The sequence below is a fragment of the Vicugna pacos genome, chromosome 9, assembly GCF_048564905.1.
Source record: "Vicugna pacos chromosome 9, VicPac4, whole genome shotgun sequence".
NCBI lineage: Eukaryota > Metazoa > Chordata > Mammalia > Artiodactyla > Camelidae > Vicugna > Vicugna pacos.
The window spans coordinates 54,120,656-54,148,579 of record NC_132995.1 but is presented as its reverse complement, the minus strand read 5'-3'; the positions used below and the strand labels follow the sequence as shown (position 1 = coordinate 54,148,579).

At 45.6% G+C, this 27,924-nt stretch overlaps 1 protein-coding gene across 1 annotated transcript in view; it reads left to right on the top strand.

Annotated features, from left to right (window-relative positions):
• The first annotated feature begins 4,298 nt into the window (after positions 1-4,298).
• Positions 4,299-27,924, top strand: part of LOC140698318 (myomegalin-like) — a 38,782-nt gene continuing 15,156 nt past the window's right edge. Inside the window, 13 exon segments of the mRNA XM_072968305.1 lie at positions 4,299-4,317; positions 5,051-5,139; positions 9,822-10,054; positions 12,669-13,104; positions 13,960-14,152; positions 15,059-15,178; positions 15,849-16,377; positions 17,830-18,065; positions 19,074-19,125; positions 20,171-20,394; positions 21,016-21,168; positions 23,189-23,374; positions 26,693-26,944. Of these exon segments, the coding sequence (XP_072824406.1) occupies positions 4,299-4,317; positions 5,051-5,139; positions 9,822-10,054; positions 12,669-13,104; positions 13,960-14,152; positions 15,059-15,178; positions 15,849-16,377; positions 17,830-18,065; positions 19,074-19,125; positions 20,171-20,394; positions 21,016-21,168; positions 23,189-23,374; positions 26,693-26,944 (2,722 nt within the window).

Here is a 27,924-nt window from a genome sequence, read left to right as displayed (position 1 = left end):
CAGTTGGATAATAAAAGCAGGTTTACTTTTATTCCACGTAAACCTTTGATCCTAGGGCTGTTGGGAAAAATTAAAGTGATTCATAACAATTTAAATGAAGAAGGAAATGACATGTTAAATGACCCAGTAACTTGGCGCTAGATTATTTCCAGGACTATTTCCCACCAAAACAAGCTGTACATTTCCCTCTGGAAGTTCATCTCTTCATGGCACTGTGCTGTGTTAAACTGTGTTAACATCTGTGCTGAAATGGAGCGTGTGCTTTTTTATACATAAGCGTTAGAATTTCAGCTACTTTAGTTGAGACACACAAAAAATTGTTACTGATCCAATAAAATTATCAAAGGCCAAACAGTAACTATTTGGTTTCACTCTTAAAAGATCTATGTGAAAAGAAGAGAAAGCTCGTACCTTTTTTTTTCCTTATAGGAGAATCAGTCTATTGATTACTGTACTAAAATTCCAAGTCAAAGGAAGGCTCTGGAATGAGCAAGTGCCTTTGTATTTATGTGAAGGAAGGAAGAGGAAGAAACCTGAATTTTTGTGCTCTCAAGGAAGTGAGACTAAAGAAACAGCATTATTTTTCCCCCAGAAATGTGAAATGGACTGTTTTACCTTAAAAACCTTTTCTGCTCTCCTTGCTGAAGGAAGTAGTAGAGAGTGGGATGGAAATGTGAGGAGCCAGTTGCGATGATCGGTGGTGCCGTCCCTGTAAATGTTCCCGGAAAGTCCTCTTCTTGTCTTCTCTGAGGGAAAAAGAGATCATAAGCAGGGAGAATTCATTGACATTACAGAATTTTAAATCACTGAAAATAGCTGCTTTCTGAATTAAGAACAGGCTGGAAGGGTACCTAAGAGATGTTGCAATTTAAAGACACAGAGATACCACCATAATGGGGCTCGACCGCAGACAGCAGTTTTCTAGCTACTTCTGTTCCAGGATCAGAATCTGTCTAGCTATAGAATTTTATTTCTCGGCAGAAGCTTATGGAAGACTATGAAATCTTAAAATTTTCCTATGGTCCAGAGGAGAATAGATGCAGGTAGAATTGCAGTTTGATGGCAGACATGTTTCCTTTCATTCTGTCAGGTAGCATCATCATATTTTATCAGCAGTAGTTGGCTCATGACTGAACACGTGAGAGTTTGGTGAAGAGCGCGTGGCAGAGTGCCTAGGAGTGGCAGTGAGACGGGCCCAGGGGGCCGCCACACAAGAGCCTGGCGCTGAGGGGAAAACGGCCGGGCCCTTGGCGCTGCAAACTTGTTTGTGCTGTAAAGTTTAGCGCTTTGAATCCCCTTTCAGAAATTACTCAAATATGACTCCCACGTTCTGAGTAACTTATGGGAAAATCTTAGTCTTTTTCTGTCGGTTGCATATAAATGGCTTAAAAAGGAAATTATAATGACTAGAGAGTAGAATCTGGAGACAATGGCATTGTTGCAGCCCAGTTTGGACTCATCACTGAGGAATCAAAATAACACTTCGTGACTTTCCCTCAAGGCTTATTCATGCACGATGGTTTTTAAGGCAGTTGTTTCATGATGATGAATCCTATTTGTAAAGCACCTACTCAAAAGAGTGCATCTTACTTTACTGACCGCTCTGTGGTCTCTCAGCGGTCCTGTGAAGGAGGGAGAACCTAGGAATGTTACTTCACACCTCCTGTGGGGGAACAGATACTCAGCAGTGAAGAAGCGCAGGTAGACTCAGTCAGGATCATCCATTGATAATGTGAGAGATCCTTCTGCTGACTGCATTTAGGTTCTCTGGTCTCCATTTCCAACCCTCAACTCTTCAGCCCAGAGACCAGTTTACCAACAGTAATGTAAAACAACAATAATAATAAGGCAACATTTATGGAGTACACAGTGTATGCCGAGCACTGTTCTAAGCACTTCAAAAGCAGGAAACTTTTTAAAGTTGACAAGTGTACACAGTGGATATTACTATTAACCCTAATTAATAGGTGAGGGGACTGAGTTACAGGAAGATTGTGATTTGTCTGAAGTCACATAACTAATGACAAATGCAGAAATCTAACCTAGGCAATCTGGCTCCGGAGTCTGTGTTCTCAGTAATTATGCCATCCTCAACTTAAAAAGCACAAAAGTGTGAATTTTTGCCTTAATGATAAAAGAAGACCTTATATTTGTATAATACTTAAAATTTCACCCAAAGATTTTATAGTAGTGTATTTGAGAAGTTTATTTATGTATACTTTCTAGAGTCAGATAGCTGGTAGAAGATAATTTTCTAAATCTAGGAAAGGGAGGTTATGTGTGTCTCATTATGTGTGTCTCATTATGTGTGTCTCAGAGCCAAGAAACTTGAAAGAACCACAACTTGAGAAGTATTAAAAAATATTAAAATTTTTAATAAAATTTTCAGTCAAACATGTAAAACAACCTTGGAGATAAAACCTGGAAAAGCAAGTTAAAATTGAGGGAAGAGATTCTTAGCTTTCAGAAATTCTAAAGGTGGCAGGCATGTTGTTTCATATTTATCATAAATAAGCAGTAAATTAGTGAGTATATAGTAACGTCAAGTTAGAAATTTAAAGTACTACTCCAATTTAGTTCTGAACATAGTGTTTTGTTGCTTTGTAAAAGCTTAGACAAGGGTATTGCCCACAAAGAGCAATTTTCTGTTGTCGCTTATGAAAAACCAGAAATGACAACAGAAAGAGGGATGTCTAATGTAAACTTAGATAGGACCTTGTGTAGGATAACTTTTTTTCTATAAATTTTTTAACTTTACAAACCTCAGGGAAACACACACAAAAGCTTTCAGCATTCTAATTCAAATTGGTAAAGGCTGAGCAACCCTTCAAGCTGCCCCGAAGGAAGTACAGCAGACCACAAGCTAGCTAAAAAATGAGTAAGGAAAACAAAACCCCCATGTAGTAGGGTGTCAAGATGGAATTGGCCTTTTTTGCTTTGTCTCCTTTTAACTCCGAATGAAGTCAAAATCATGGTATCCCACCCCAGAGTGAATTAAAGAAAAGACTATCTAGAAATGCAGACGTGGCATCAGAAAGGTCGACAAAGGTAAGTGAAGGGCCAAAAGTGTTACAAGCACTCAAGGCCAGTGACAATCACCCTCCTCACCCCCACTTACCTTACTTCTGGAACGTAGCACCCGAATCACCTTGGCTGTGGGCCCAGCGCTACAGGGATGAGGATCCTGACCTCATAGAGCTGAACTTTCTTCAGCCAAGGATCCTTCTCTAGTCCTACACCCAGAAGGGAAACAATGTGAAAAGTATATTTTTTTCAATCACTGAGTGGGACAATTCATTTCTTTGCTAAAAAAAAAAAAAAGGCTCTGATCTCTATTTTTGCACAGGGAAAGATTTTTCCAAAGTAAGCATAATATACTATAGATGTCCTCAAATGAATCAGCATCCTAGGTTCAGTGAGTTTCTGAACAGGCAAAGCTTAGGTAGTGTGTTCATTCACCTCTACACAACCAGTATCCTGAATGAGATGGTTCTGGGGCTTGAAAAAGTAAGTATTGGAAATCCCTATTGTACACAGTTGGCCATGATCTTTAAAGATGCTTAGTGGTAAAGGTGCCTCCTTGTGAGTACAGCTGTATTGAACAGGGTACTGCCTTGATCCAAAGTGAACCCACCATTCATAATGAAGACCAGGGAATGAGTCATAAGATTAAGCTGTGAGGACAATGCTTATTCCCTTTTAGTACTTCAGTGAGTTGCCTCTGTCTGACAGTCCAGAGACTTGACATCTTGGCTCAGCTCCTGTCCGGGACTAGCCATTGTAACCTTGGTCAAGCCACCTAATCTCTTTGAGGCCCAGTTAACCCAGTGGTCAGAAGAAGAGTTTTAACAGGTTGGTTCCCAAGGCCAGGGTCGGAACTGTTTCTCTAATCTCTAATTTGGGTAAGTTCTATAAGGCTCAGGGAGTGTCACAGTAGATTTTCTTTGGTGTCCAAAGGAATTAACAATTACAAATTCCTACACTTTCAGAAGAAATCAATAATGTGGGCCACTAGTATTAATCTAAAATTTGATGAATAGTCTTATTTTAACAGATGTGGAGAAGAAGAAATACCCTAGATCTGTGCTGTCCAACATGGTAGCCACCAGCCATGTATGGCTACTTAAATTAAAATTAATTTAAATTATATTAAAGTCAGTTCTTCAGGCTCAATAGCCACATGTGACTAGTGTCTACTGAATTGAACAGCATAGGCCTCAAGCTGCAGAAGATTCTTTTGGTCAACGTAGACCTTTATCCAGACCATGAACTGCAACTGCTTGTCCCTTAGTGCAAGCATGTATGTTTGTGCCTCAAGTAACTTCATCTTCGGGGAATGAAAAAAATGGATTAAATTCCATTTGGACAAAACAGTGCAACAAATCATCAGGCAAAAGATCTTGGCACTGGAGAAGAGTTTGGGGGAGATGGGGAGGAGGGGAGGTAAGAGGAAGGAATTAGGAAACAGCTGAACCATTCTGTGCCTTGGGTCTTGACTGGACCTGAGCTTCAGTAGGACACAGGGCCCTCAGAGGAGGGTTCCTCAGAGAGGTTATCACCCCACACACAGCTGATCCCCACAATGGAAAAGTGAGTAGAGCAGGGCTGCCCTAATCCCAAGGAAATCCGGGACCCTCTCAGCACTCAGCGATGGGAAAAAAGTCAAGCAGGTTGGGCCCATGTCACAGGCGGGAAGGTGGTTACATGGCCAGTTAGTGGCAGGAGGGGGAATAGTTCAAGCTTTCTGGAAATAAGTGAGGGGGTAACCACTCTCTCTGACAGCTGGCTCTTCAGGTACAGGTCTGTGCAGTCAAAGGCAGCTTCCGTTTTGAGCTGTAAGCTTGAGTGTTAGTAAGAAAGCATCAGTGAGAGTCTTTTGTACAGATCTGGCACGTTGGTCCTGCCTTCCTTGTGAGCCTGCTGGCTAGGGGCCATGCATATGGGGAAAGGAAGACATCAGAGGCGAATGGCAAAAACGAGTGTAATTTTAGCTGCTGTCTGGAAGGCACCTACAAAGGGAGTCACCTTTCTCTTCTGGACTTACTTGTAGGTGCAGCTGCAGGGGACGACACGGAAGATGCGCGTACTGAGTTCACCGATAGTATTGAGGAGGAGGCTGCACACAAAAGCCACCAGCAAGTAAATCCAAGTGAGGTTCTGGGGTCCCAGGGTGGAAGCTCATAGCCGTTGGGGTCTGGTGGTCTCCTGCCACCCTTGTGGACCTGGTGTGAGACAATACCTTTTTATATAAACCACTTCCCCGTCTTCTTCCTGCCCTCCTGGAGCTTCCCAGTCACCTTGCCAACCCCTATCCTCACCCTATTTTTCTTTCCCAACCACCCTTTTTATTCCTCCTATCTCGTACTCCTGCTCCCTGCCCCCTCCTACCCCCTTTGCCCCTGTGTACCATCTATAGCTATAGCTTCAGAAGAATTTTTACTTACAAGCGCATGGACACTGAGCCTCTTGGGCTTATGTAACTGAAACACATCACAGAAGACAGGCAGCCATCGAAGGGCTGCTGGGGGAGGTGGCTGGCCTAGGACCTGCTTCAGGAGATTGTTCTCTGGGAAACTCTAAGAGGATTGGAATGCTTCTAAAGCAGGGATCATTTTCTGTGAAGTCTCATATAAAAGAGAACTTTGTTGGGCAACCTGACAGATTACCCAAGTTGTGACCTGTCAATGACCAGCAGATGACACTTGAAGAGCAAGTCCCTATCAGTCCTCAAAACCTGGTACCCAAGGCTGAAACACTGTTTTGCCGACCATCAGTGAAGGTGTAACCAGCATGTTCTCAAGCTCAAGAATAGAATGTCCTGGACCTCAGATTGAGTCACCCATAGTGACCCCACAGCACTCACTAGAACTGCTACGTGTCTCCACCTTCCCCAGTGGCATGTAGCAATCACATGTCCTAGACAGGCCATGGCTGTGACTCTGAGTCAAGAAGAACATGGATCATTAGTATCTGTCCTTGTTTAGAAGAAGCTGGGCGTTTCCAGTGATAGTTTCCTTGAAGCTATTAGGAAAACTAGAGGAGAAATGAGGCTTTTGGGGTCTGCCTCTTCATCTCCTGCGTAAGAAAAAGAGGATACATCTAATACACCAACAAAAAGATCCCAAGTGAGCAGTGCCCAAACCTCACAGGATTTGGCACAGTCTGGCTCTGGAGGACACAAGTAGTTGTCTGGAATACCTCGCATCCTCAACACAGTTTCTTTACCTTCTACCAAGATCCCCTTTGTGTTGCTCTAGACACATCTGACCCTAACTTCTCCCCTGAGTACCTGCATGAGCTCCACTTCTCTTTTTGCTTGAATAGCTTCTTCTGGTCGTCCTCGCTGATGCTTGTAACTTTAACTATGTACACTACTGCCCCTCTGGACAGACCCCACTACCTAGGACCTGCACGATAAGTAAGTAAACGTCCACTCTGAGAGAGCTAGATTGGGGTGTCAGCAGGTCACTGATGGTTATTGCTACTGTGGGACAGCATTCACTTCAAGTAACTGGACAGGAGACACAGAGATGAAGAGAGCCAGATTCTGACTGATGTGGTCCAAACTACCCCTGCTACTGTGAGCTCTTCACTCTGATTCTCAGTTATAGGCAAACTGGTTTGTCAAGTCACCTCTCCCTCAACCGTCTACCCTCTAGCCTCATGTGGAGAGAATGACCAGACCAAGTTCATGAGGTCAGTCCAGCCCTGAAATAAGCCTTTTATATTGAGGCATTTGTATTTCCCTTGCAATGTCTTCCCTATTACTTGGCATAGGAGATACTTAATAAATGAGAAAAAGTATATACCTGTTGGGTGAGGAACATACTGGGTAAGCACCATTTATCTTTGCATCACCTTTCCTTGAAAATCAGTCTTCAGTTTTAGGAAGGAGGTGTGTGAAATCATTGTAAATGTACCTCAGCTTTTCTGAAGTTTGAGGGTGTGACTCTCCTACTACCAATTAAATAAAGCTTGTTTTGTCATAATTGTTTTGTGTCAAGATTCTCAAAAATGTGTTTGCTTGTTTCTAGGGAACTGGTCCCTTAAGACTGAGCTACAAACTTCTCCTTGTTGTGTCCTTAGGAGGCTGACCTTGTTCTCAACACCATGCTCCCTTCCTACCTCAAGCATGCACATACTTCCCCTAACAAACACATTCAACTTTGTGTTCCTTCCAAGAGAACCAGCTTTTGAGCAAAGCAAATTGCTTCATCTTTAGTTTTGGACTCACCCTCCTCAGGTAGCCTCCGATCTAGCCATTTGGGTAATTTTCCCCAGATATCTCACACAAAAGTCCATTCTCAGTGATGAACTTGAGAAGAGATCATTTTTAATGGCCTTATGCTGTCTAAGGACTGATTAACATTGTGAGAGATAGGAAACAATATGGCTAAAACAACTCTATTCAAGTAAGAGATCAGATCTGCACATGGACCTTTGTGGGGCAAATAGAAACCCAGCCTACAAAAAAGTTGAATTATGCCATGGAACAGTACAACAGATGAACAGATGAATTCGGAAATGTGAAAAAAAACCTATAAGAGATGTAATTAACAATAAATGTAATTAACACTGCATTCAACTGGAAGCCCTGGGTTTTGAGGGGAAAAAAATTAAAGTATTAGCTTTCCCTAGATGATAAAGAAAAAAAATAAAAAGGCTAGATCCTGAGTCACTTCTCACGCATTTACATTTAAATTTTACAGACAATTTAGCCAAAGGAAGTTCCCTTTGACATGGACATATGAAAACCCAAATTAGTCTGGGAAACAAATCAGATCTCCCTTTTCTCATTTTAAAGTGGGAGATCAGACCAGATGAACCAAAGGTCCTGTCTGGTATTAACATTTCAAGGTTCTTATATTTTCTTTTAAAAGAAAGTGGGTGTATTTAAATTAATAGGAGAAGATAATGTACATCTAGAAGGCACTTGGACAATAGATAGGTGACATGAAAGTCAGACATCATTTTTAAGCAGAAGGAACTCTTAAGGTTTAGAAAAGGGTAAATGTGTCCACAGTCAAAGCTGATGGCAATGTTTAGTTAGTTGCAGACAGTTGATATAGAAAGACAACATCACATAATTTTAATGAGAGGTGAGGTCATAAACTTTCAAAAGTGGTTTTATCCAGTCCCCCTTCCTTTATTTTGTCCCAAGTGCTTTGTGACACATGTAGGAATGGCTACCAATCTAAGCCTGACAGCAGAGCCACAGAGACAGACATTCCCAAGAGCCTCCTAAATCTCAGGCTCACAACCCCAAGTGGAATTGGATGCCTAGAAAATGAACAACTGTGTCTGCAATCTCTTTCTTCTGTGACGTGGGTGCATGTCTTGCACATCTCTTCACAACCTCAACTGCTATGCTACCGAATTCTTCTACACAAACATGCCATAAATCAATCCCACCGAATACCTGCAGCCTAGATTTCACTATATGGTTACAAGGTCCAAAGCAAAGGTCAGTGGCTTTGTGCCAAGCCAAGCAGCTCTGTTAACCACTGGTCCATTTAAGCTTCCCTGAGTGCTGTTCTAGTCAGTATATTTCAGACCTAAATGAAGGAATAGAGCATATAATTAATTCCATAAATCATCTCTAATCAAGTGGCCACTACATGATTTATGAAGATGTGCATAAATATTCTGATGACTTTGATAATTGGGAAATGACTCTGTATAGCCAGAATGAACTTGTGACAAGTACAAGTCACTATATCTATAGAGATAAAGGAAACATGACCCAGAAATAGCTGTGAGGAAAGGTAGACCATTGGGAGGTCAAAATTGACCTGCAGTTAAGTCAAGCCCCCAAATGCTGCCACTGAATGGGAAAAGGAGCCAGTATGACACTGGGATGTAAGATTAATATTGGACAGACAGGCAAGAGACTCACAGACTAAAACAATTCATCATACATTAAGTAGATGATTGTACTCAGATTTTGGTTTCTACACTTTTGAAAAGCATGGGAAAAACTGGAGAGGAGCCCAAGACAAGAAAGTCTATGAGTTAAAAAATTCTTACTTGAGGAAAAACTATACAATCTGCTTTAGTTGAACAATTGAGTAATTTCAAGAGTATCTTCAAACAAACAAGGTGATGGGAAATTGTTTCTGCATGTTTTTTCTCTCACGTGTCTAGTTTCGTAGAGAGGGTTTGACCGGCAGCATCAGCACCGGGCAATAACCGACAAGGGAAATTGGCTGCCAAGCAGGTGACCTTCCTTTAACTTTTCTGCAGTTGTGGAGCGTGCTTCTCCTGCTGCCAGTGAAACTAAGGTTGCTCTGTCTTACCTGGAGCTCCGCCCGTATTCTAATGCTGTGACCGTGACTGCTGATTTCTGAGTGTCCAGAGCCCTTCCTCTTAATCGTCCTTTCTGGAGTCGGAGTTACAGGCACAACGTCAGGCTTTGAGCTCCGGTACCTCGAGCCATGATCTTTGCAGTCAAGGACTCAAGTGTTGTGGAGCTGATGAAGCTTCCTGACTTGTGAAAAGTCCCCTCAGAAAAGAGAAGAATCACAGCACCCACAGGCTCTCGTCCTGTTTAAACCTCGTTTGTTTGCATTTGTTTGAGATTTATTGTGTGCTCGTGGTTTTTCCTTCGCCCACCTCTGCAGTCTCCTCTTCCTGCCTATGGCAACAGCTCTCACTGCTCCTGGGGTGTCCTCCCCACCCAGACCAGTCTGCAGGGCCCTTATGGCTGAGCCCATTTTAGGGGAGCCCATTTTAGGTCCCAGTAAAGGCTGCCTTTGTGATCTCATGTTCCTTTTAGCTCCTCTTCAACGGCCTAACTTCTTTAAACCGTGATTTTCTTGCAGCTCATCAAGGTGGCTCTGGAGAAAAGCCTGGCAGCTGTGGAGACCCAGAAAGTCTCTCTTCCTCCTCCTTCCCCAACAGGAGGGGACAGTAACAGGGCTCTTCAGGAGGAAATGCTCCACCTGAGGGCTGAGATCCACCAGCACTTAGAGGAGAAGAGGAAAGCTGAGGGGGAACTGAAGGAGCTAAAGGCTCAAATTGAGGAAGCAGGATTCTCCTCTGTGGCCCACATCAGGTAGGATGTGCCCCAGAGAAGGGGGGCCTGCTGACTGAGGGGCCACCATAGCCAAGGGACTGACCTTGCTGCAGCCAAGGCGTGCGTGCTGCATGGGGCTTCTTGCTTTACATCCCAGGCTCAGTGCATCAGTGGTTCTATAAATTCTTAGAAAAATTAAGTGATTCTCAGTAATCATCATTCAAATTATTTAAATAAATCTGGTCTTAGTTCAGTATAATAATGCCCATGATTAGCCATTACATGTGACCGTCATGAGTGGAAATCTCCTAGGTATATGTCTGGTGTTGCACCTTTGCATTGACTGGAACATGTAATGAGTCAGTGCTCCCCAAGACGCTTCACTGCCGTGTGCAGAACCAGAACGGTCCATGAGGAGGAGGATTTATAGAGAAGCCCTTCCATCTCCACTCAGCCCTCTCTCAGCAGCATGAATCCTTAAATCATGGAGTAGCAATTTTCATCATCTCTGCTGTTTTATTTACTTTGCAAAAGTGGCAAGTATTTTTGCCACTTATTTATTGGCTAGATGGGCCACTCTGTCTTGAACGGCCTTTTTTCAAAAGATGCTTGGGGAACACGCTGATACTGTATGGCTAATCCACATATTTATTCATCCCTAAGGGTCATATTCATTTTGGCCTGCTGTTTAGAACACAGCTGTGCAGATGTAAACTTCTAATTCATGCCTTATTGTTCCCCTGCCTATTATGTGCCACTTAAATGTGCCTGAATCAGAGAATAAAATTAGCACTGAAGAGGGCCTTGGCCTCCAGCAAAATGTCCTTTTTCATTGTCAAGGAAACACAGGCCTAAAAAGTTCTAGCAACTTATTCAGTTTGCATAAGAGTCCATGGCTAGACCCCTGGCTCTCAATTTTTAAATTCGAAGCCTTTTCTTCCACACTATATATTTTGTCAATTTTTTAAATACTCTTGTGATCATCCTTTTCCTCTGAATTCTCATGATATGTCTTTTCTTAAATTCTATTTAAGTTAAAGCATAAGTTTTAGTTGAACTGTGTAATATGTAAAACTTCACTGTTAAGAAGAGTGCATCTCTTTTGATCCTACCGTTGAATGTGCAATCAAACCAAATCGTGGATTACTTTCTTTTTCCCCCAGAGTTACTAACCTGAAACTGATTTAACTCTCCATCCAACCTTAGAAGTCACTGTTACTGTAGAAGATGGAATCTATCTAATGTGTAGCCCCTCTTTTGAGAAGCTTTTGTCGAGCATTGCTTTCATCAGTTCCTACTGTGATAACAGCAGTGTTTTCCTCCAAGTACAAAGTCGTAACATGTAAATAGTAAAGATTGTTCTCTATCCCACACGTGTCCCTTTCTTTCCCTCTTACACCTCAGTTTGGTGAAATACTTGCCCCCTTTTCTCCACTGAGGAAACTGTCTCATAGTCTTTCTGAGTCCTGTGTTCTAAAGTATTTTCATCCTTAATTCATGATAGACAAGCTTTGCTCTGCCCCAAAACTTCAGGATTCTGAGAAATCTAATCTAGGGGCATAGCCAACTACTGGTCCCTCAGACTGTGAATTGGTTAATCCCCTTACCTCTCCTAGTTGGCAGTTCTCAATTTTGCCTGTGTATGAATCACTGTGGAACATAAGTAAAATGTAGATTCATAGGCCTTAGCGCTAAAGCTTTTTAAACAAGCACCTCCTAGGATTCTGATGTTAGTATTGCTCAGGTCTGCAGCTAGTCCACGCAGAACTGAATGACTTCTCTGCTGCAGACACTGAGCTACCCATACCATAAATGTAATTTCATTTAAGCATCCATTAACTCCACTAGGTAAGTGTTATAATCCTAATTTTATATAAAAAGGAGACTGAGGCTCAAAGAGGTTTGAGTTTGTTTATTAAAGCCATGTTTTTTTTATTGCTTCCTTCTAACCCTAGTGAAGGACGTGGTGAGAGGAAAGGCTGGGTCTAGAATGTCTTGATGAAAATCAGTGTTTTCGTCCATTTTATTTCCTCAGCAGATACGAATGTTTTATGTAGCAGGCACTGTGGAGGCTCTGGGGATACAGGGTGAACAGGACAGGCAGAAACCTTGCTCTCATGGAGGTGATCTCCTATCACAGGAGCCAGACATAAAGCAAATAATCACATAAGTACATATGACTACAGCTCACATTAGTATTGTTTCTTCTGCGTTCCTAGGTCCCAATTTCTCATCTAGTGGTTAAAAAGTGACTGTTGTTAATTAGTAGAACTGTAGACTCCATCATAATACATTTTCCCCAGGCAAATGCTGTTTTATTCTTTTCTTAACAGTGTAAGTACCCTTGTTTGTTCCAGACGCCACTGAAAATTAGAACATGAATCTGCAAGCACAGGTGAAGACAACTAGAGTAGGTGTCTTGAGCCTGAGATTTTTGGTGATCATGCTGCCATCGAGTCGCTGTAGGAGTGTGGGCAGTGTCTTACTCTTCCTGAGCCTTGGTTTCCTCTTGAATAAAATTAGAGACTCGTCCGAGTTCACTTCAGGCTCTGGGGTGTCTCTGAGTCTGATGGACTGAGTTGTGGGTAAAAGGGGCCTCTTCGGAACTGGGGCCAGGACCAGCCCTGGCCCTGACTGTGTATGTTTCCTGCAGGAACACCATGCTGAGCCTTTGCCTTGAGAATGCAGAGCTGAAAGAGCAGATGGGAGAAGCAATGTCCGATGGATGGGAGGTCGAGGAAGACAAGGAGAAGGGCGAGGTGATGGTGGAAACCGTAGTTGCCAAAGGGGGTCTGAATGAGAACAGCCTTCAGGCTGAGTTCAGAAAGCTCCAGGGAAAACTGAAGAATGCTCACAGTATCATCAGCCTCCTCAAAGAACAGCTGGTGCTGAGCAGCAAGGAAGGGAATAGTGCAAGTAGTCCCGAGCTCCTCGTGCACCTGGCCACGGAGATCGCCAGAATGAACGCAGAGCTGGTTTGTTCTCCTGGAAAGCACCAATGCCAGGAAGCGGAGAGTGTGACTGCGAGGCCCTGCCCCAGGCCCCGGAGCCTTGACCTTGGGGCTGCCCTCACAGTGGATGCCCTCCAAGTAAGTGTGGGGTAAGGTGGAATGAAAGACTCTTGCAGAAGGAGCTGTAGGTGTCGGTTTTTACTGTAACAGTTCTGCCCTGTGGGTAGGAGGTAGCAAGGGAGAGGCACTTTTGTACTGCAAGCGGTGGTAATAATAGTCCTCACACTGTCAGCTTTAGAGAGGTTTCTTTTTAAATAATATTATCCATAAATATTGCTTGAGTAATTCATTTTCCATACGTATTTCTTGAATGCTTAGGTTTCCAGATGACACATTAGGCATTAGCAGCAGGCCTGGTCTCTGCCCTTCATGTGCTCAATATGGTGGGGAAAGATGGCACAAAAGCAGATCATTTCAACAGGAAGCAATACAGGGGTGCGTAGCGTTTTAAGGCAGCCAGACAAGTGGTGTGTAATGACATCTCTTTCTTATCACTGCCATTTTCATCACAGCTCATTACAGGTGTGGATTCCTGAGCCTCACGAGGGGTCATCAGGATCCTCTTGGGGAAAGAGGATTTGCTGAGGGGTAAATAAAATGGAGAACACAGAGGATTCTGAGAGGACCACTGGGCAGGGATGCAGGGAGAGACGAGTGGAGGTTTCCACCCCTTCTCTTTTCAACCTTTGAATAAACATTACTGAGAGCTGCTCAGAGACTCAGTTGGCATCATGCTGTAGATACGCAGATGAAAAAAACGTTACCCCAGCTCTCCAGGAGCTCAGCCTGGAAAGCAAGTAACTGCCCAGGGGCATGAGGAGCGCTGTGACAGACACGTGAATAAAGTCCACAGGGTTCGCAAGGGGAAGTGACCATCACTGCATGGGGGATGAGCTCAGACTGCCCTGTCCCTTTTGCTGGCTCTTTTCACAGCTGGGTAACCAGCCCCAGGCCCGTGACCCTGGGCCTCAATCCGAAATTAGCCTCCCGGGATACACCAAGCACCTGCGCTCCCAGCTGGCACAATGCAGACAACGCTTTCAAGATCTCCAGGAGAAGCTACTGATATCAGAAGCCACTGTCTTTGCTCAGGCCAACCAGCTGGAGAAATACAGAGTCATGTTTAGTAAGTCTTAAGTTCACCATTACCAAAGTGTCCATCTCCTCCCTGAGAAGCTGCATGCCTTGCCGACTTCACTTTTCTTCCCCAACCTTAAAACAAATTTAATCCTGACCATGACCCTAGGATTGTGGAAGTGGATACATAACTTCAGTTTGCAGATGGCAGAGAAGAATAAAGGAATGAAGCAAGTTTGCAGGGACAGTGTAGGGAGGAATAGGCTAACATCTAGGTTTGCTGACTTCTGAGACGGTCGACAAACTGCCTTAACTCTCCCAACATACGCTTATTGTTTCTCTTCTGCTCCTCTTTGCGCCACATCAGATTCTTCAAAAATATAGCATCACTGTTGGTCTAGAATCAGCACTTTCTAATACAACTTCTGCAGTGACAGAGATGTTCTATATCTGAGTCTCATGTGGTTACAGAGCACGTGAAATGTAGCTACTTCAACTGGGGAATTTTAAGTTCTATTTAATTTCAATCAAGCTAATATAAAGTGGTCACATGTGGCTAGCAATTACCTTACCGGACAGTACAGATCTGCATGTCCTGGAACTCTGAATTCGCTCAGCTCCATCCAGACATTTACTGAGCCCCTGTGAACAAAGCAGTTGCTGGCTTCCCTGGGACTTCTGGAGATGAAAATATGCAACGCTTGACTTAAAGATGTCTGGTCCCAGGGAAGCCCAGGTTACCTGCAGGTGGGATCCATGGCAAACAGGCTCAACTGGGCAGAGGAAAGTCCTGCTGCCTGGAGCAGGTGGTCTCTTCTCCCACATAAATAAAGCAGCATCTGTCCCGTGCTGGATGTGACCTCCTGCCCCCTCAGGGCCAGAGTTTGTGCCACTGAGGATGAGGGAGTGTGTGAGGGATTCAGACACTCTGTAACATCCTCTGTCTCTTCCCAAGCAGGTGAAACCTTGGTGAAGCAGGACAGCAAGCAGGTGCAGGTGGACCTCCAGGATCTCGGCTACGAGACTTGTGGCCGAAGCGAGAATGAGGCTGAGCGGGAGGAAAGCACCAGTCCTGGTACGAGCACGCTAGTGGGGTTCACCTTCCCTCCCTGGAGTCAGCCTTCAGGTCTGAGTGCTGTTGGCCAGTCCTGCATCTGACAAGGAGTAGGGGCGAGGGGGTGTTGCAAACTGAAGAGGACCCAGGACCAGAGAGGGACAGGAAGTTTGGAGGATCCCTCTTGCCCAAACTAAGGCTGAATATGAGTCTGAATGGCTACAATTACTTTTCACCATACTTCTCTTCATAATAATAATAATAATAATAATAATAATAATAATAATAATAATAATTTCTATCCAACTGATTATTGTAGAAAAATGCTAAGGCCTATTTATTAATGAAAAGACCAGATGAGCTCTGAGGAATATGTAAACCGTTGAGTTTAAAAAATTTGTTTTTCTATTATAAAAGCCCTATGACTGTAGGGACACCCACCAAGTTGAAATCAAGGGGAAAAACACTGAGTACAATAGAAGGGGACCACGCCTGACCTGCAGGGCGCATGGGAGGGCAGGGAATAACTGGGTGTCTGAATGCTAGCACAGTGCCAGGGCTGAATAAAGTGCTGCTTCAACTTTTGCTCTAGTCATTATTGTCCTCGTGATCAAACCTGCCTCCCCTTCAAGGGAGTGGCTACAGCAGCCTTCCCGGCTTTATCCAGGAGGATGTCTTTGTCTTTTCTCAGAATGTGAGGAGCACGACAGCCTCGGGGAGACAGTCCTAATGGAGGGGCTGTGCTCTGAGCAGGGACCCTTGGGCTCGACGCTGGCCAGCCCCCCCAGGAGGAAGCCTCTGGAGAGCCAGCTAGGGAAGCAGGAGGAGCTCCAGGCATACGGGAAATCAGAAGACATCTCTGTCCTACGTAAGGACATCAAAGATCTGAAAGCCCAGCTGCAGAACGCCAATAAGGTCATTCAGAACCTCAAGAGCCGGGTCCGGTCCCTGTCAGTCACAAGCGATTATTCATCTAGTCTGGAGAGACCCCGAAAGCTGAAGGCGCTTGGCACCCTCCAGGGATCTTCGCCTCACAGTGTCACTGATGAAGATGAGGGGTGGCTGTCTGATGGCACTGGGGCTTTCTATCCCCCAGGGCTTCAGGCTAAAAAAGATCTGGAGAGTCTGATCCAGCGGGTGTCCCAGCTGGAAGCCCAGCTCCCGAAAACTGGAACGGAAGGGAAGCTGGCCGAGGAGCTGAGATCAGCCTCGTGGCCTGGGTAAGGAGGGCACTCTTTGGAACTTCACTCGACTGAAGCTGTCCAAGTTTTTGTCTGAAAGAGAGTAGCCCAGGCAGGTAGACCCACTGGGACAATCAGAAGAGCGCTTATTTAAATGGTAGCCCGAGGTCTGAAGAAGGGACACGTGGCCCCTGCTGGGAGACAGCAGGTCCCTGGGATTTCCTCCTAGGACTGCATTAGTAAAGTGATGGCATATATCAGTAGGAAGGCTGGAGTCGGACTCCCTGGGTTTGAGTCCTAGCTCTGGTACTTACTGGCTGTGCAAACTACTTTAGTCTTTCTGAGCCTGTTTCTTTACCTACTAAATGAGGATCATAAGAGAACCTATCTCAAAGGGTAGTTACTAGGTTTACATGAATTAATACAAGTGCTTGTAATAATGCCTAGCATATTTTAAAGCTCTCAGCACTATTTCCCACAACTATTATTGTTATTGATACTTTGTGTTGAAAAACACTGGGTAGACATTCATCTCAGTATCTGTCCGGGTTATCTATGCTGAGAAATAAACTACCCCAAAGCTTAGTGGTTTCACACAATAATTTATGTGGATTCACGGGGCTTAGTGGGGTAGCACTCACTTAGGGGGGTCTCAAATAGCTGCCATCAGAGGGCGGTGGGGCTGCAGTCATCTGAAATGTCTGGCTGGACACTACTTCTTCATTCATGTGCAGGTGACAGGGTGCTCCTTGGCTTCTCTCTTTCTCAGTGTGGCTTCTTGTCTTCCAGGGCCTCTCACAGTGTGGTGGGCTCAGGGTAATTTCACTTCAACACGACAACTGGCTTTCCAGGGTCAGGAAGTGGAAGTTGCCAGGCTAATTAAGAGCGAATCCTAGACGTGGCACAGTGTCACTTCTGCTGTATTATCTTGGTCCAAGTGGCCACAGGGCCCACCCAGGTTTAAGGAGGTAGAGAGTAACTTCTCCCTGATGATGAAAGAGGGCAAAGCCACACTGCAGACGAGCATGTGGGAGGGAGCTTGAGCAATGGCCCTCTTTGCAAAATACAGCCTGCCATAATATAGATGGTCTTTGAAACAGAAGACATGAACGGACCTATTCGGATTTTTAGTATTGATTGAGTCTCTACTCAGTGAGTATATTTAACATTTATTGAGTATCAACTGTGAGTCTACACTCTATTGGTGCTATAAGGGGGGTAAAATATGATACTGTATTTACCCTCACAGAACGTACTTTTCATTTTTGGACACTTAACTAACATACAGAAGACAGTGGAAGGACAGTGACATAACAAGGTGTTTGATGCAGCAGTTTGTCAGAAAAGAATTTACTCTTAAATATCTCCTTCAGTTTATGTGCCAGAAGTAGCTTAACCTGAGGAACTCATAGAGATGTTCTCACAGAAATCTCTACAGAAGCCCATCATTTAATTGTTACGCTTTTCCTTTCTTCCTCTTTCCCGCATTAGGAAATATGATTCCTTGATTCAGGATCAGGCCCGAGAACTATCCTACCTACGCCAGAAAATCCGAGAAGGGAGAGGTATCTGTTATCTTCTCACCCAGCATTCGAAAGATACAGTAAAATCTTTTGAGGACCTCCTAAGGAGCAATGACATTGACTACTACCTGGGGCAGAGCTTCCGGGAGCAACTGGCCCAGGGAAGCCAGCTGACAGAGAGGCTCACCAGCAAACTCAGCACCAGTAAGTTGGCCACAGGGCTTAGGGACACTCTCATCACTGCCAGACCCGGGCCACACCTCCACCACAGCCTTTTACCCCAGGTCCTGCTTCCACTTCATTTCCTGGGGACCAGGACAGGATCAGGACTGGCCAGTGGGAAGCCCTGAGGTTGGAGGCCATGATTACAACTCTAAAATCGTCATCATTTATGGATGTGACCCTTTAGGGAAGGAGGCCTTGTTCATCCAGTGCTAATGGGGTGAAAGGGAGAAGAGGTTGGAGGACATCATTATAGTACAAAGAGCTGTGAACTGAGAATTGCAAGACCCAAGCTCTAGCTTGGATGCCGCCATTAAGTTGCTTTGGGCAAATGACTTACCCTTTTGGCATCTCTGTTTCTCCATTTATTGCGTGGAATCATACGTGAATATAATTGAAATATGGATAAATCACCAAGCCCTTTTGAACGTGGTTTGGGCACTGAATGCCATAGCACGAGGGCTAGGAATATTGGTAGTTATTGAAGTCTTTTACTTAGAATTTCCTGAGAGCACCTGAGGGAACAGAGCAGGATCAGTCTTGGGGACCAACCATCCCACGTCCTGGTGGCAGGTGCAGAGGTGGGACAGGGCTGTTTGTCATCTCTTCAGAGTAAGAGTGGGTTCTACCTGAAAGCCACGATGGGACACAGAGCCATACATCTGGGAGGCAGTCTGTGGCAGGCTTGGACCCTGGGATGTTCCGGAGGGAAGCTGGCCAAGTACCTTTTAAACTATTCTTTTGCATTGATTTAGGGCAGAGGAAGTCGTGATGGTGATCGCCAGGTCAGGGAGGGTCTGCCTGGTGAGCTCAGGAGAGTTTGTATGTCTCTAGAGATGCAATCTGAGGTCTCCCAGAGTAATTCTCCTACATATCCTGGACCCACAAAGAGCAGTCACTATTCTACACCCAAACAGGCTCCTACACTTACAATGTGTGAAGGGACACCTGTTTAATTTCTTACTGTTTCTTTCTCAATTTGTTTTGCAGAGGATCATAAATGTGAGAAAGAGCAAGCTGCACTTGAGCCACTGGCCCTGAGGTAATTCAAATAGGATCTGGTAAAGGACTCAGGAACAAGGTCCAAGGGGGAAGGGTGAATGCAACTTCACAAATCAGGGGGCAAAAACGAATACTGATTGTAATGAATTCATTTATTCGTGGAACACCTTACTGTTGTCTTTTAGCCTAATTCTTTACTCTCTTTTGATACAATTCTGTTGATTTCTGTGTGTATATTTATTCTCCAGGCTCAGTAACCTAGGGTCAGTCTAGTAAACAAACCAGCTTTCAAGGGTCCTTGACACCCCCAAGGATCTCCTCTGTTTCCTCCCTGTGTGTTCAAGGACCGAGGGTGCTCTTTTTGCCAAGTTGACTTACCTCCACTTGAGTTGGCAGCTAGTTAATGGCCTCCCAATTTCCTTGGGAAAAAAAAATAATCATATTACAGTTCCTAGTGAAAAAGGCCTACACGTTGCAGATCCCAGGAGGCTACCATGCCTTAGCAGCCAGTTTTCAGTGAGTCACTGCATATCATCTTATAACGTGCAATAAAATACGGGCTTATAATCCTTTGTGGTCACTAGTTCAAGCCCCTCTGTCATGAGCGTGCTTTAGACCACCTAGTGCTTCTCAAAATATCTGCAGTAAAGGACAGAGTGTTTTATTTTTGTTTTCATTTCTGATCCATCACAGACACACACATGGTCTGTACCTCAATCAACCAGATGATTCTACGTATCGTGTTCTTGGATATTGTGGGAATGCCACACTGCTATGTACTTCTCAGTGCTTACCTTCCATTTCTGTACTTACCTTGTTGGGGACTGGGAACCAACAATTCTCAGACACCAGCTGTACTGGGGCCCACACTTTTAGGAGCAGTGCCTTAGAGGGCTGGCTGAGCTCCGCTAGTCCTCAGTGTATCGTGTGGCCGGTGCACTCTCCGCTCCCTGTCAGAGATGGGTTATTTCATTTACTCTGCAGGAATGGTCTCTTGACTTAGGTGGCTTTTCCCAAGTGCCCTATTCAGGACTAGCTGGTCCAGTGACTTTGGTTTCACCTGTTGTCCTCCTTCACCTCACTAGGCTCAGCAGGGAGCTACAGGAGAAGGAGAAAGTGATTGAAGTCCTGCAGGCCAAGCTAGATGCCCGGTCCCTAACGCCCTCCAGCAGCCGCGCCTTGTCTGACTCCCACCGCTCTCCCAGCAGCTCCTCCTTCCTGTCTGATGAGCTGGAAGCTTGCTCTGACATGGACATAGCCAGCGAGTATACACACTATGAAGAGAAGAAAGCTTCACCTGGTCACTCAGGTAGCCTCCACTTTCTGAGTGGCACCACCTTTATGTAGGCTGAGAGGAGACCTCCACATCCAGGCCTTGTAGATGCACCTTAGTGTGTATCAGGCTGAGCCGTGCCAAGCACAGGCCCCACTGGGTCAGGATCTTTGCTTTGCTCCTGACTCTACAAGTTACCCCGGTCACTGGGTCTCCACTAGCACGTGTATGCCGTTGCACCCAGGGGAGCCACAGTGGGGAGAGTGAGAACATCACAGAGACCTTCCTTCCCCACTGCCTCATGAGCACACAATCATCTGACTGACCTCCTTCCTTGAGATGGAGTATGTTATCCCTCCCGCTCGCTGCAGTTCCTGAACCCCTGAGTATCTGTGGGTATCCACAGATGCTGCTGGACCTGCCTGGTTTTTTTGGAGGTGCCATTTTCATGGTATCAGCCTCTGAGCCCCACTATCTCCTCTAAGGTGGCTTTCCTCTGTGCAAGCAAGGGATGAACCCTGCTCACAGTGCTTGTGCTTGTGCTTGGTGCTTTCCCTGAAAGCAAGGCTCTGCCCAGGTACCCCTGGTTAAATATAAGGCCAGATTCCAGTTCTTTGTAGAACACCAAACATATTCTTTCATTCGTGGGTTTTGTAGATTCCATCCATCATTCAAGTCATTCTGCTGTACTGTCTTCTAAACCATCAGCAACCAGTGCATCTCAGGGGGTTAAGGCCGAACCCAGCAGCAATCCCATCAGCTTGCCAGCTCCCCAGAAACCCCCCCAGGAGGCCAGCCAGGCCCATCCAGGTATGCAACAGCCAATGGGGCAGGGGCTTCATTTCCTCCCCCAGGTGCCTGTTTGACTTTTCTTCAGGGACAAAAAACAGCATCATTTGGGGCTTATATGCATCAGATCCTGGACAAAAACAGGAGACCATCTGAATCTCTAATTGTGTCTGATTACTCTTTGTTTCAAATATTTTAGAAGAATATGTAATCCACAGCAGACTTCGATCTGCATACCAATTTTGATCAGTAGTTGGCTAGTCATTTTAAAATAAGCATCTTCACTTCATTTTCTCCTTTCACTCTGGGGAGCAAAGAGGCAAAATGTTTCTCCCAGGATTACTGTAGCCAATGAACAAAAAGAAATTCACAACTGTTGCTTGCCTACACGTGTTGCCCATTTTATCTGCAGGGGCCTCTCTGTGGCAGGTGGGGCTGCTTCATAGCTGGAGATGCTTCAGTATCTTCAGACAAGATACTGTTCCTATTATTTTATCATTCATGGGTTTAGCAATGGGTTTGCAGTCCTTGATATGTACACGCTGTGTATCCTGGACCAGTTAGAGGGGTACATTTCACTTATCTGCCTCAGCTTAGTTGCCAGGGGTGCACTGTCCAACCACAGCTCCACAGCAGTGACGGCAGGGAAAAGGCCTTGGCCTCACCTCTTGCTCCCCAGCAAGACTGGCAGGCTCGCCAGTGTGGTTGTGGTGAGGTCAGACTCGTACAGACTTGTACAGACTCGTACAGTGCCCCCAGAAGAGTAGTACTTTCTTTATGATGCCCTCGTCTCTCTTGTAGACAAGTCAACCAAAATCTTAAGAAAAAGAACATGTCCAACTCTTCCTGAGCCTGGGCTCAAAGTTTCCGGGCCAGAGTGGGCAGCAGCTGCAGTAGGAAATCATGGGGGAAGGCTATTTGTCTAGCACTGTAGACACCTGTGTAAATGTCTGGGGTCCAAAAGAGCAGAGAGTCAAGAGTTCTAAAATCAGAATGCCTCCCTGAAAGATGCCTGGGCTGTTTCACTTGGTAATTCAGTCTTTGCAGTACGGCTCTGATACCGGGCCAGCATCCTGGGGCAAGGATTATTTTTCAGAATATAATCTCACTTGTTTTCCAAGTGAGACAGACTCCACAGGTCTGTCTTGGTTTCTGCTCCCTCCCTCCCTCTGCTACCTGCCCTGCAACTGTTTTTAGGAAAGAGTAGACAGATTCAGACATCAGAACTTCCCAGGGTTCCTGAAAGCCTGTCTATAGATGGGCTGCATAATGATCACCTGTGAAGAATATTGTTCATCAAATTTCCAAGCCCTGCTCTCAGAGTTTATGATTGAGTAGGTCTGCATTAGGACCCGGAGAATCTGCATATATTAAGAATTTTCCGTAAGTTATTTGAATGCCCAGACAGATTTGTAATCCATTGGGTCAGTCACTTTGCCAAGACCTTTCTTTTTCCTTTGGTAGATGAACACATTGATTTGTGATTCTGAAGTTCGTTTCCATCCGTCTTGAATCACATGCATTCGTAATGCAATTTCCCCACTATCTTAGTCTAGTCCTGCCCTCCTCAGGGTGAGTCCTGTTGCTTTCAGAAGAGGAGTTCTAGCTGTAGGGAGAGTCTTGTGACAGGGGCAAGGACTGGCACGTGCTGGGAACAGCAGCCAGGGGCCCTTGAGAGCATTCAGGCACAGCCACCCTGACTTGTCCGTGCCCAGATGGCTAGGATGGGGCTCTCAAGGCTGCCTCTGTTACGGTAATGCCACCTTGCTTTCTGTAGTGAAGTGCTTTCAAGATGAGCGTGGAATATGTGTGCAGGAGAGCCCTGGCAGGGGAGTAGGAGGAGCGGGTCAGCCGGGCAAGCCCCTTGGGTAGCAGTGCTTCCCCCTTGGCCATCTCAGTCATCACAACATCGAGTGATAGACACTCCCCAAGCAGACATCTGGTGAAGGAATACTTCCACTTTCTCAATTTTTCACCCATTCTTTTCTCTCCCTTCCTCTCTAATGATGTGTCTCATTTCTCCCTAACTTTCTGTTTGTAGGCCTTCATTTTCAATCCATACCCACGCTGGTTAGCCTTCCCCAGGCACCACTGCCCTCAGCTCCACCCAGCTTCCTGCCTTTCAGCTCTGCTGGCCCTCCCCTCCTTGGCTGCTGTGAGACACCCGTGGTCTCCTTGGCCGAGGCTCAGCAGGAGCTGCAGATGCTGCAGAAGCAGTTGGGAGAAAGTGAGCACTTCCTGCTGCATTTGTGTGCTTGCAACTGATGGGCCTACACTGTATTTCTCTGCATGGCTTTGGCTGGATGGCAGTTTTAAAAAATAGCTTAGGGGTACATGTTATCAGTGGTCGATTGAGGGAGAGCTGTGCTTGCTGGTTTTGGAAATGTATTTACTGTTAACCTTTCTCGTGCGTGTGCATGTCTTATTCGTGAAGAGGTATATATGTTCATTAGGCCCAACACCTGGTGTTCCCCCACTGCTGTCAGTGTGGGGTAACTTCCACCAGATATGCTCAAGTCCTGACACACTGGTGACGTGTTTGCTGGAAGGGCATGGGAGAGAGATTTGGTGCCTTGCCTATGCAGGATGAAGTGACCAGAAAAAGATGGCCACATTCAATGGGATCCTTTCTACATCTGTTGTATCTTCCTACTGTGAAATGCTTTTGATCACGTTCAAATCCTGACATCATCAGGTTGGGAGCGATGGTGGAAGAGGGATTCTGAAGGGGTGACAAAAGTCCTCTTCCCATTGCACAAAGTTCATTTCTGCTTCTGTGCAGGTGACACAGGAGCAGCTAGAAGCAGAAGCAGAGGCTGTGATGTCTGATTGTGAATTCTGTCCACTCTCAGACATAGTTGATATTATGAAATCACAGAATTTATAGACTGTGTGCAGTCACCTTTTAGAGAAAGGTTTCTTGTACATATGGGCTGGATGCCTCATTGTAAAAAATTTTGTATGTGATGACTTGTAGCTTAAAAATTAAGGAAAGCGCTTCACATTATGAATTTGCACTCCAGTAGTGATTAAAAAACCAGAGAGTGGTTTGAAATTAATCTAAAACCACACTTTGCGCCTATGAAGAAACTTGAGTGAGGCAGAGATTGATGGTAGGGTCACCACACAGAGAGTGTCCAGTGACTGAAGACCACAGCTGAGAACCTGTGAACATGAAGCCCCAAAAGTCATTTGGACCAGCTGATTTGTCAGCCCTGAAAATAGATACACTGTCTACTCTGGCACTGGTTTGATTTCCAGAACCAGCTAGACTGAGACCATTTTGAGGACAGTTGGAACATCTTTTCTGCAGGCAGTGAGGAGGCCTGCTTCAGTGTCACACAGGTACAGCAATCTAGGCTTACCTAGCAATGTGAACCTGCTCTTACCTTGTGTGACAGAACCAGAGCAGGGAACTAAGGCTCATGGAGGTGATTACTTGTTCAAGGTCACTAGTAAGTGGGAGAAATGGGCTCTACCCCAGGTCTTCTGCTCCCAGTTCCATGTTGTTTCTAGTTAGTCTTTTCTGCTTAGAATGCTGTTGATACCATCCTGCTCAGACATGGAGCTGGGAACTCAGCTGAACAACTCTGGAGGCTACTTGTATCAGTCTTTTCTCTCCCTCTTCAGAGATAAGAGGAAGGTACTGCTCTCTCTGACCTAGAACTTGCTACTACAGCAGCCCTGGAACCAACAATCAATGGATAACAAGTTTGTCCCCTGCCAAAAGGGCAAGAGTGTTCTCTAGATTTCTTTTCCTTGCCGCCTTTTCCTTCATCTTTCCACATTGTCAATTTGTGTTGGGTAAGAAGGAAAGATGGAAGGAGAGTACTGAGCATGAAGAGGGGTCTGCTGATGTGGGTTAGAGTCATATCCAGTCTGTGCCACTGACCAGAGTTCCGATGGTTCCCGCATTGGAAAGGTTGTAGCCCTTCCTTTTGCCTCTGGAAACACAGTCCTTTCCAAGGGCCATCACTTACCAGTGCTCCACCTTTGCTTTAAACCAAGCTTCCATGTGGACAGTTGCGCATGGCGGCTTCTTGTCACCGTGGGGCCAAAATCTACTTGTGCAAGAGTCTGTCTGGCGTCTTTGCATGGTTTCAGGAGTGTGAGCTGTATTGTGTGGCTGGGGAGGCTGGAACCTGAGGATACTGATCACTGTTACTGACAGACCTGGTGAGAAAGCAAGCTGACTCTTGACAACTACTGATTTCTCCCTTTGCCTTGTGTGCGGCCGGGGTTGAAGGAGATGTGAAAGAGGTAGGAAGTGACATCTCTTTTTAATTCCTGACTATAATTTAGATGCTTACATTGTTCATGCCCCACCTTCATTTCCAATGATCCTAATAAATATCTAGTATTTTGCAAACCAGAGAATGAGAGACCCATGACATTACTTCTGAAACTTTTCTGCCTATTGGAATCAGCTGGGCTGATTTGAAAACATCCAGTGCCAAAGCTGTACCCCATCCCAGTGAAAGCATAATCTCTGGAGGTCCAGGCGTTAATACATGCTTTTACATTGTCTCAGGTGATTCCAGTATGTAGCCAAGTTTGAGAAATAGCTATAAATGAGGATCAAAATTGGCAACTGCCAGTTGCATTGACCCCTCAGTAGGATCTGGCTTAGTTGGAGGAAACGACCTCAGTCCTATTTCTTAAGAGGGGCTACCCATCTACTCCGCTGCCCATGTGGATAATCCCTGGAAGAAAACAGTCTTCTGAATGTGAATATCCTAAGCTACAGCCCTGTCCACCTCTCTCCCTCCCTCCACCAAGCCAGGCTTCTTTTCACACAGAAGCAGGGATGCTGGGGCAGGCCCATGATTTCAAAGATCTATGAAAGCAGCAGCCTATGAAATGAAAGGTCCCACCTCCTTCCACGGAAGGGTGTTTAAAGACCCTTCAGACAGGAGAGATGACATCCTGCATCCTTGAATCATGCTGCATAAGATCCAAGTCACCACTTGCCTTAAGCAGAACCTCCCCCAGCCTCAGCAGAGAGCTCATCAGTCTGCAGGAACTGAGGCCACCACGTCTAGCTGGAGTCACGCCCCCTTTCTTCTCTGGCAAACCCCAAATGGAAAAATGGAGGAATGGAAAAACTGGCTGGTTAGCTTTTGGGAAAGGCAAGTAATAATAGGGAAACAAATATTCCTGTTCACAGGAGTGCTCAGTGCTATACCCCAACGCACTTTTGACCCCTGACTTTGCCAATGAGTTCTACTTCTGGAACCTCCTAGACTCTATCCTGAGGAACTACAGAGGGAGCCAGGAGTAGGGCCACTGGACTCTTCCTCTGTGTACACTGGTGACTTTCCCATCCTTTATTCTTCCTCTACATCTTGGCGTCTCACGATAGTAAATATAAGGGGTGAAAGAGCCTCTAGTGTGTGAGTCCTCATCCAACTGGTATTCCGCAGTGGACTGGGATCTCTGATAGCCCACGTGTCCCCTCTAGTGTCTGCTCTCAGCAATCACACACTTCCTTGCCGAAGCTTCTTTTCTGATACTCTGCTTCTCACTCATGTTTCTTTCTGCCCAGGTGTCAACACTCTTCATCTTGCTTGCCCAGCCACACTGCAGAGCAACCATCTAGAAGCCAGCTCTTCCCAATACCTCAACCGTGCCGGGCCCCACTCTCCTCCAAGGGGCACCGTAGACCCGAGCAGAATCCCGGAGCCTGGGTACCTGGGCAGTAGTGGCCAGTGGGACATGATGAGGCCTCAGAAAGGGAGCATATCTGGGGATCTATCCTCAGGATCATCCATGTACCAGCTTAACTCCAAACCCACAGGTAAAGCACAAAGCCGAGCAGATCAGTCTGTGAGACGAAATCTCATTTAGAATCCACTTCTTTCCTGCCTGGGCAGGGCTGCTTTCCCTTCTCCTCTAGGCCCTGGTTCACAGTGGGGATAAAATGAAAGCACCTCATCAGTACTTAGTCCTTTCTAAGTACATCCATCATCTTCCCGGCCCAGGACCTCGGTGCTCTGCAGGGGTTTGGGAAAGTCAGGGGCTACCTCTGTGCACTCACATTCATGTCCTTCTCTCTCCCTCCATCCTGATTCCCTTTCCGTCCTTCCACAATGCCAGACACCAACATTCACAGAACATTCTTCCGTCAGTCAGGAGTTGTTACAGAAGCGAGGCTGTTTCTACACAGCTCCCCCCCCCCCATATGTATATCCTGTGTACAAACCCATTTAAACTCTCCCTCTCACTCCTAGCTCTCCCAGTCAGGGGCCAGAGACATCACACTAACTGGAGAGGTGGAGCTATACAGGTGAATGCTGGGATGCAGCCCAGTTCCAACAGGAAGAGCTGTAATTTTCAGAAAGAGGCTGGATTCAAAGCAAAATGAGGCAGTTGATGTAGTGTGTCATTGGCACCTTTCCCCCTGCTTTTTGTTGCATCTTTTAGCCTTCCTTGCGGGTGTTGATTCCTCCCCTATAGTCAGACTCCAGATCCCTATATCAGCCCAGGCTCCTTTATTCCTTCCATGTGCAAAGTGATGTAAGGGAAGCAGACTGTCAGTCACTAACCACACAGGATGAGTTTACATGATGTACTAACTTTTACCTTAGGCCTTCTCTCTACAGGTGCAGGAAGGGCTTTGTCCCTTGCTAAAGAATGTTTAGTCAAGAATCACTAAGAGGAAAGGTATTAGGGTAGAGTAAGGCCTTCTCTATAACACCCGAAGTCGCACTCAGGAAACAGCCACACCTTTCCGTGTGCTAGACTGATGTCCACAGCCTTCAGCTATTTTTCTAAACC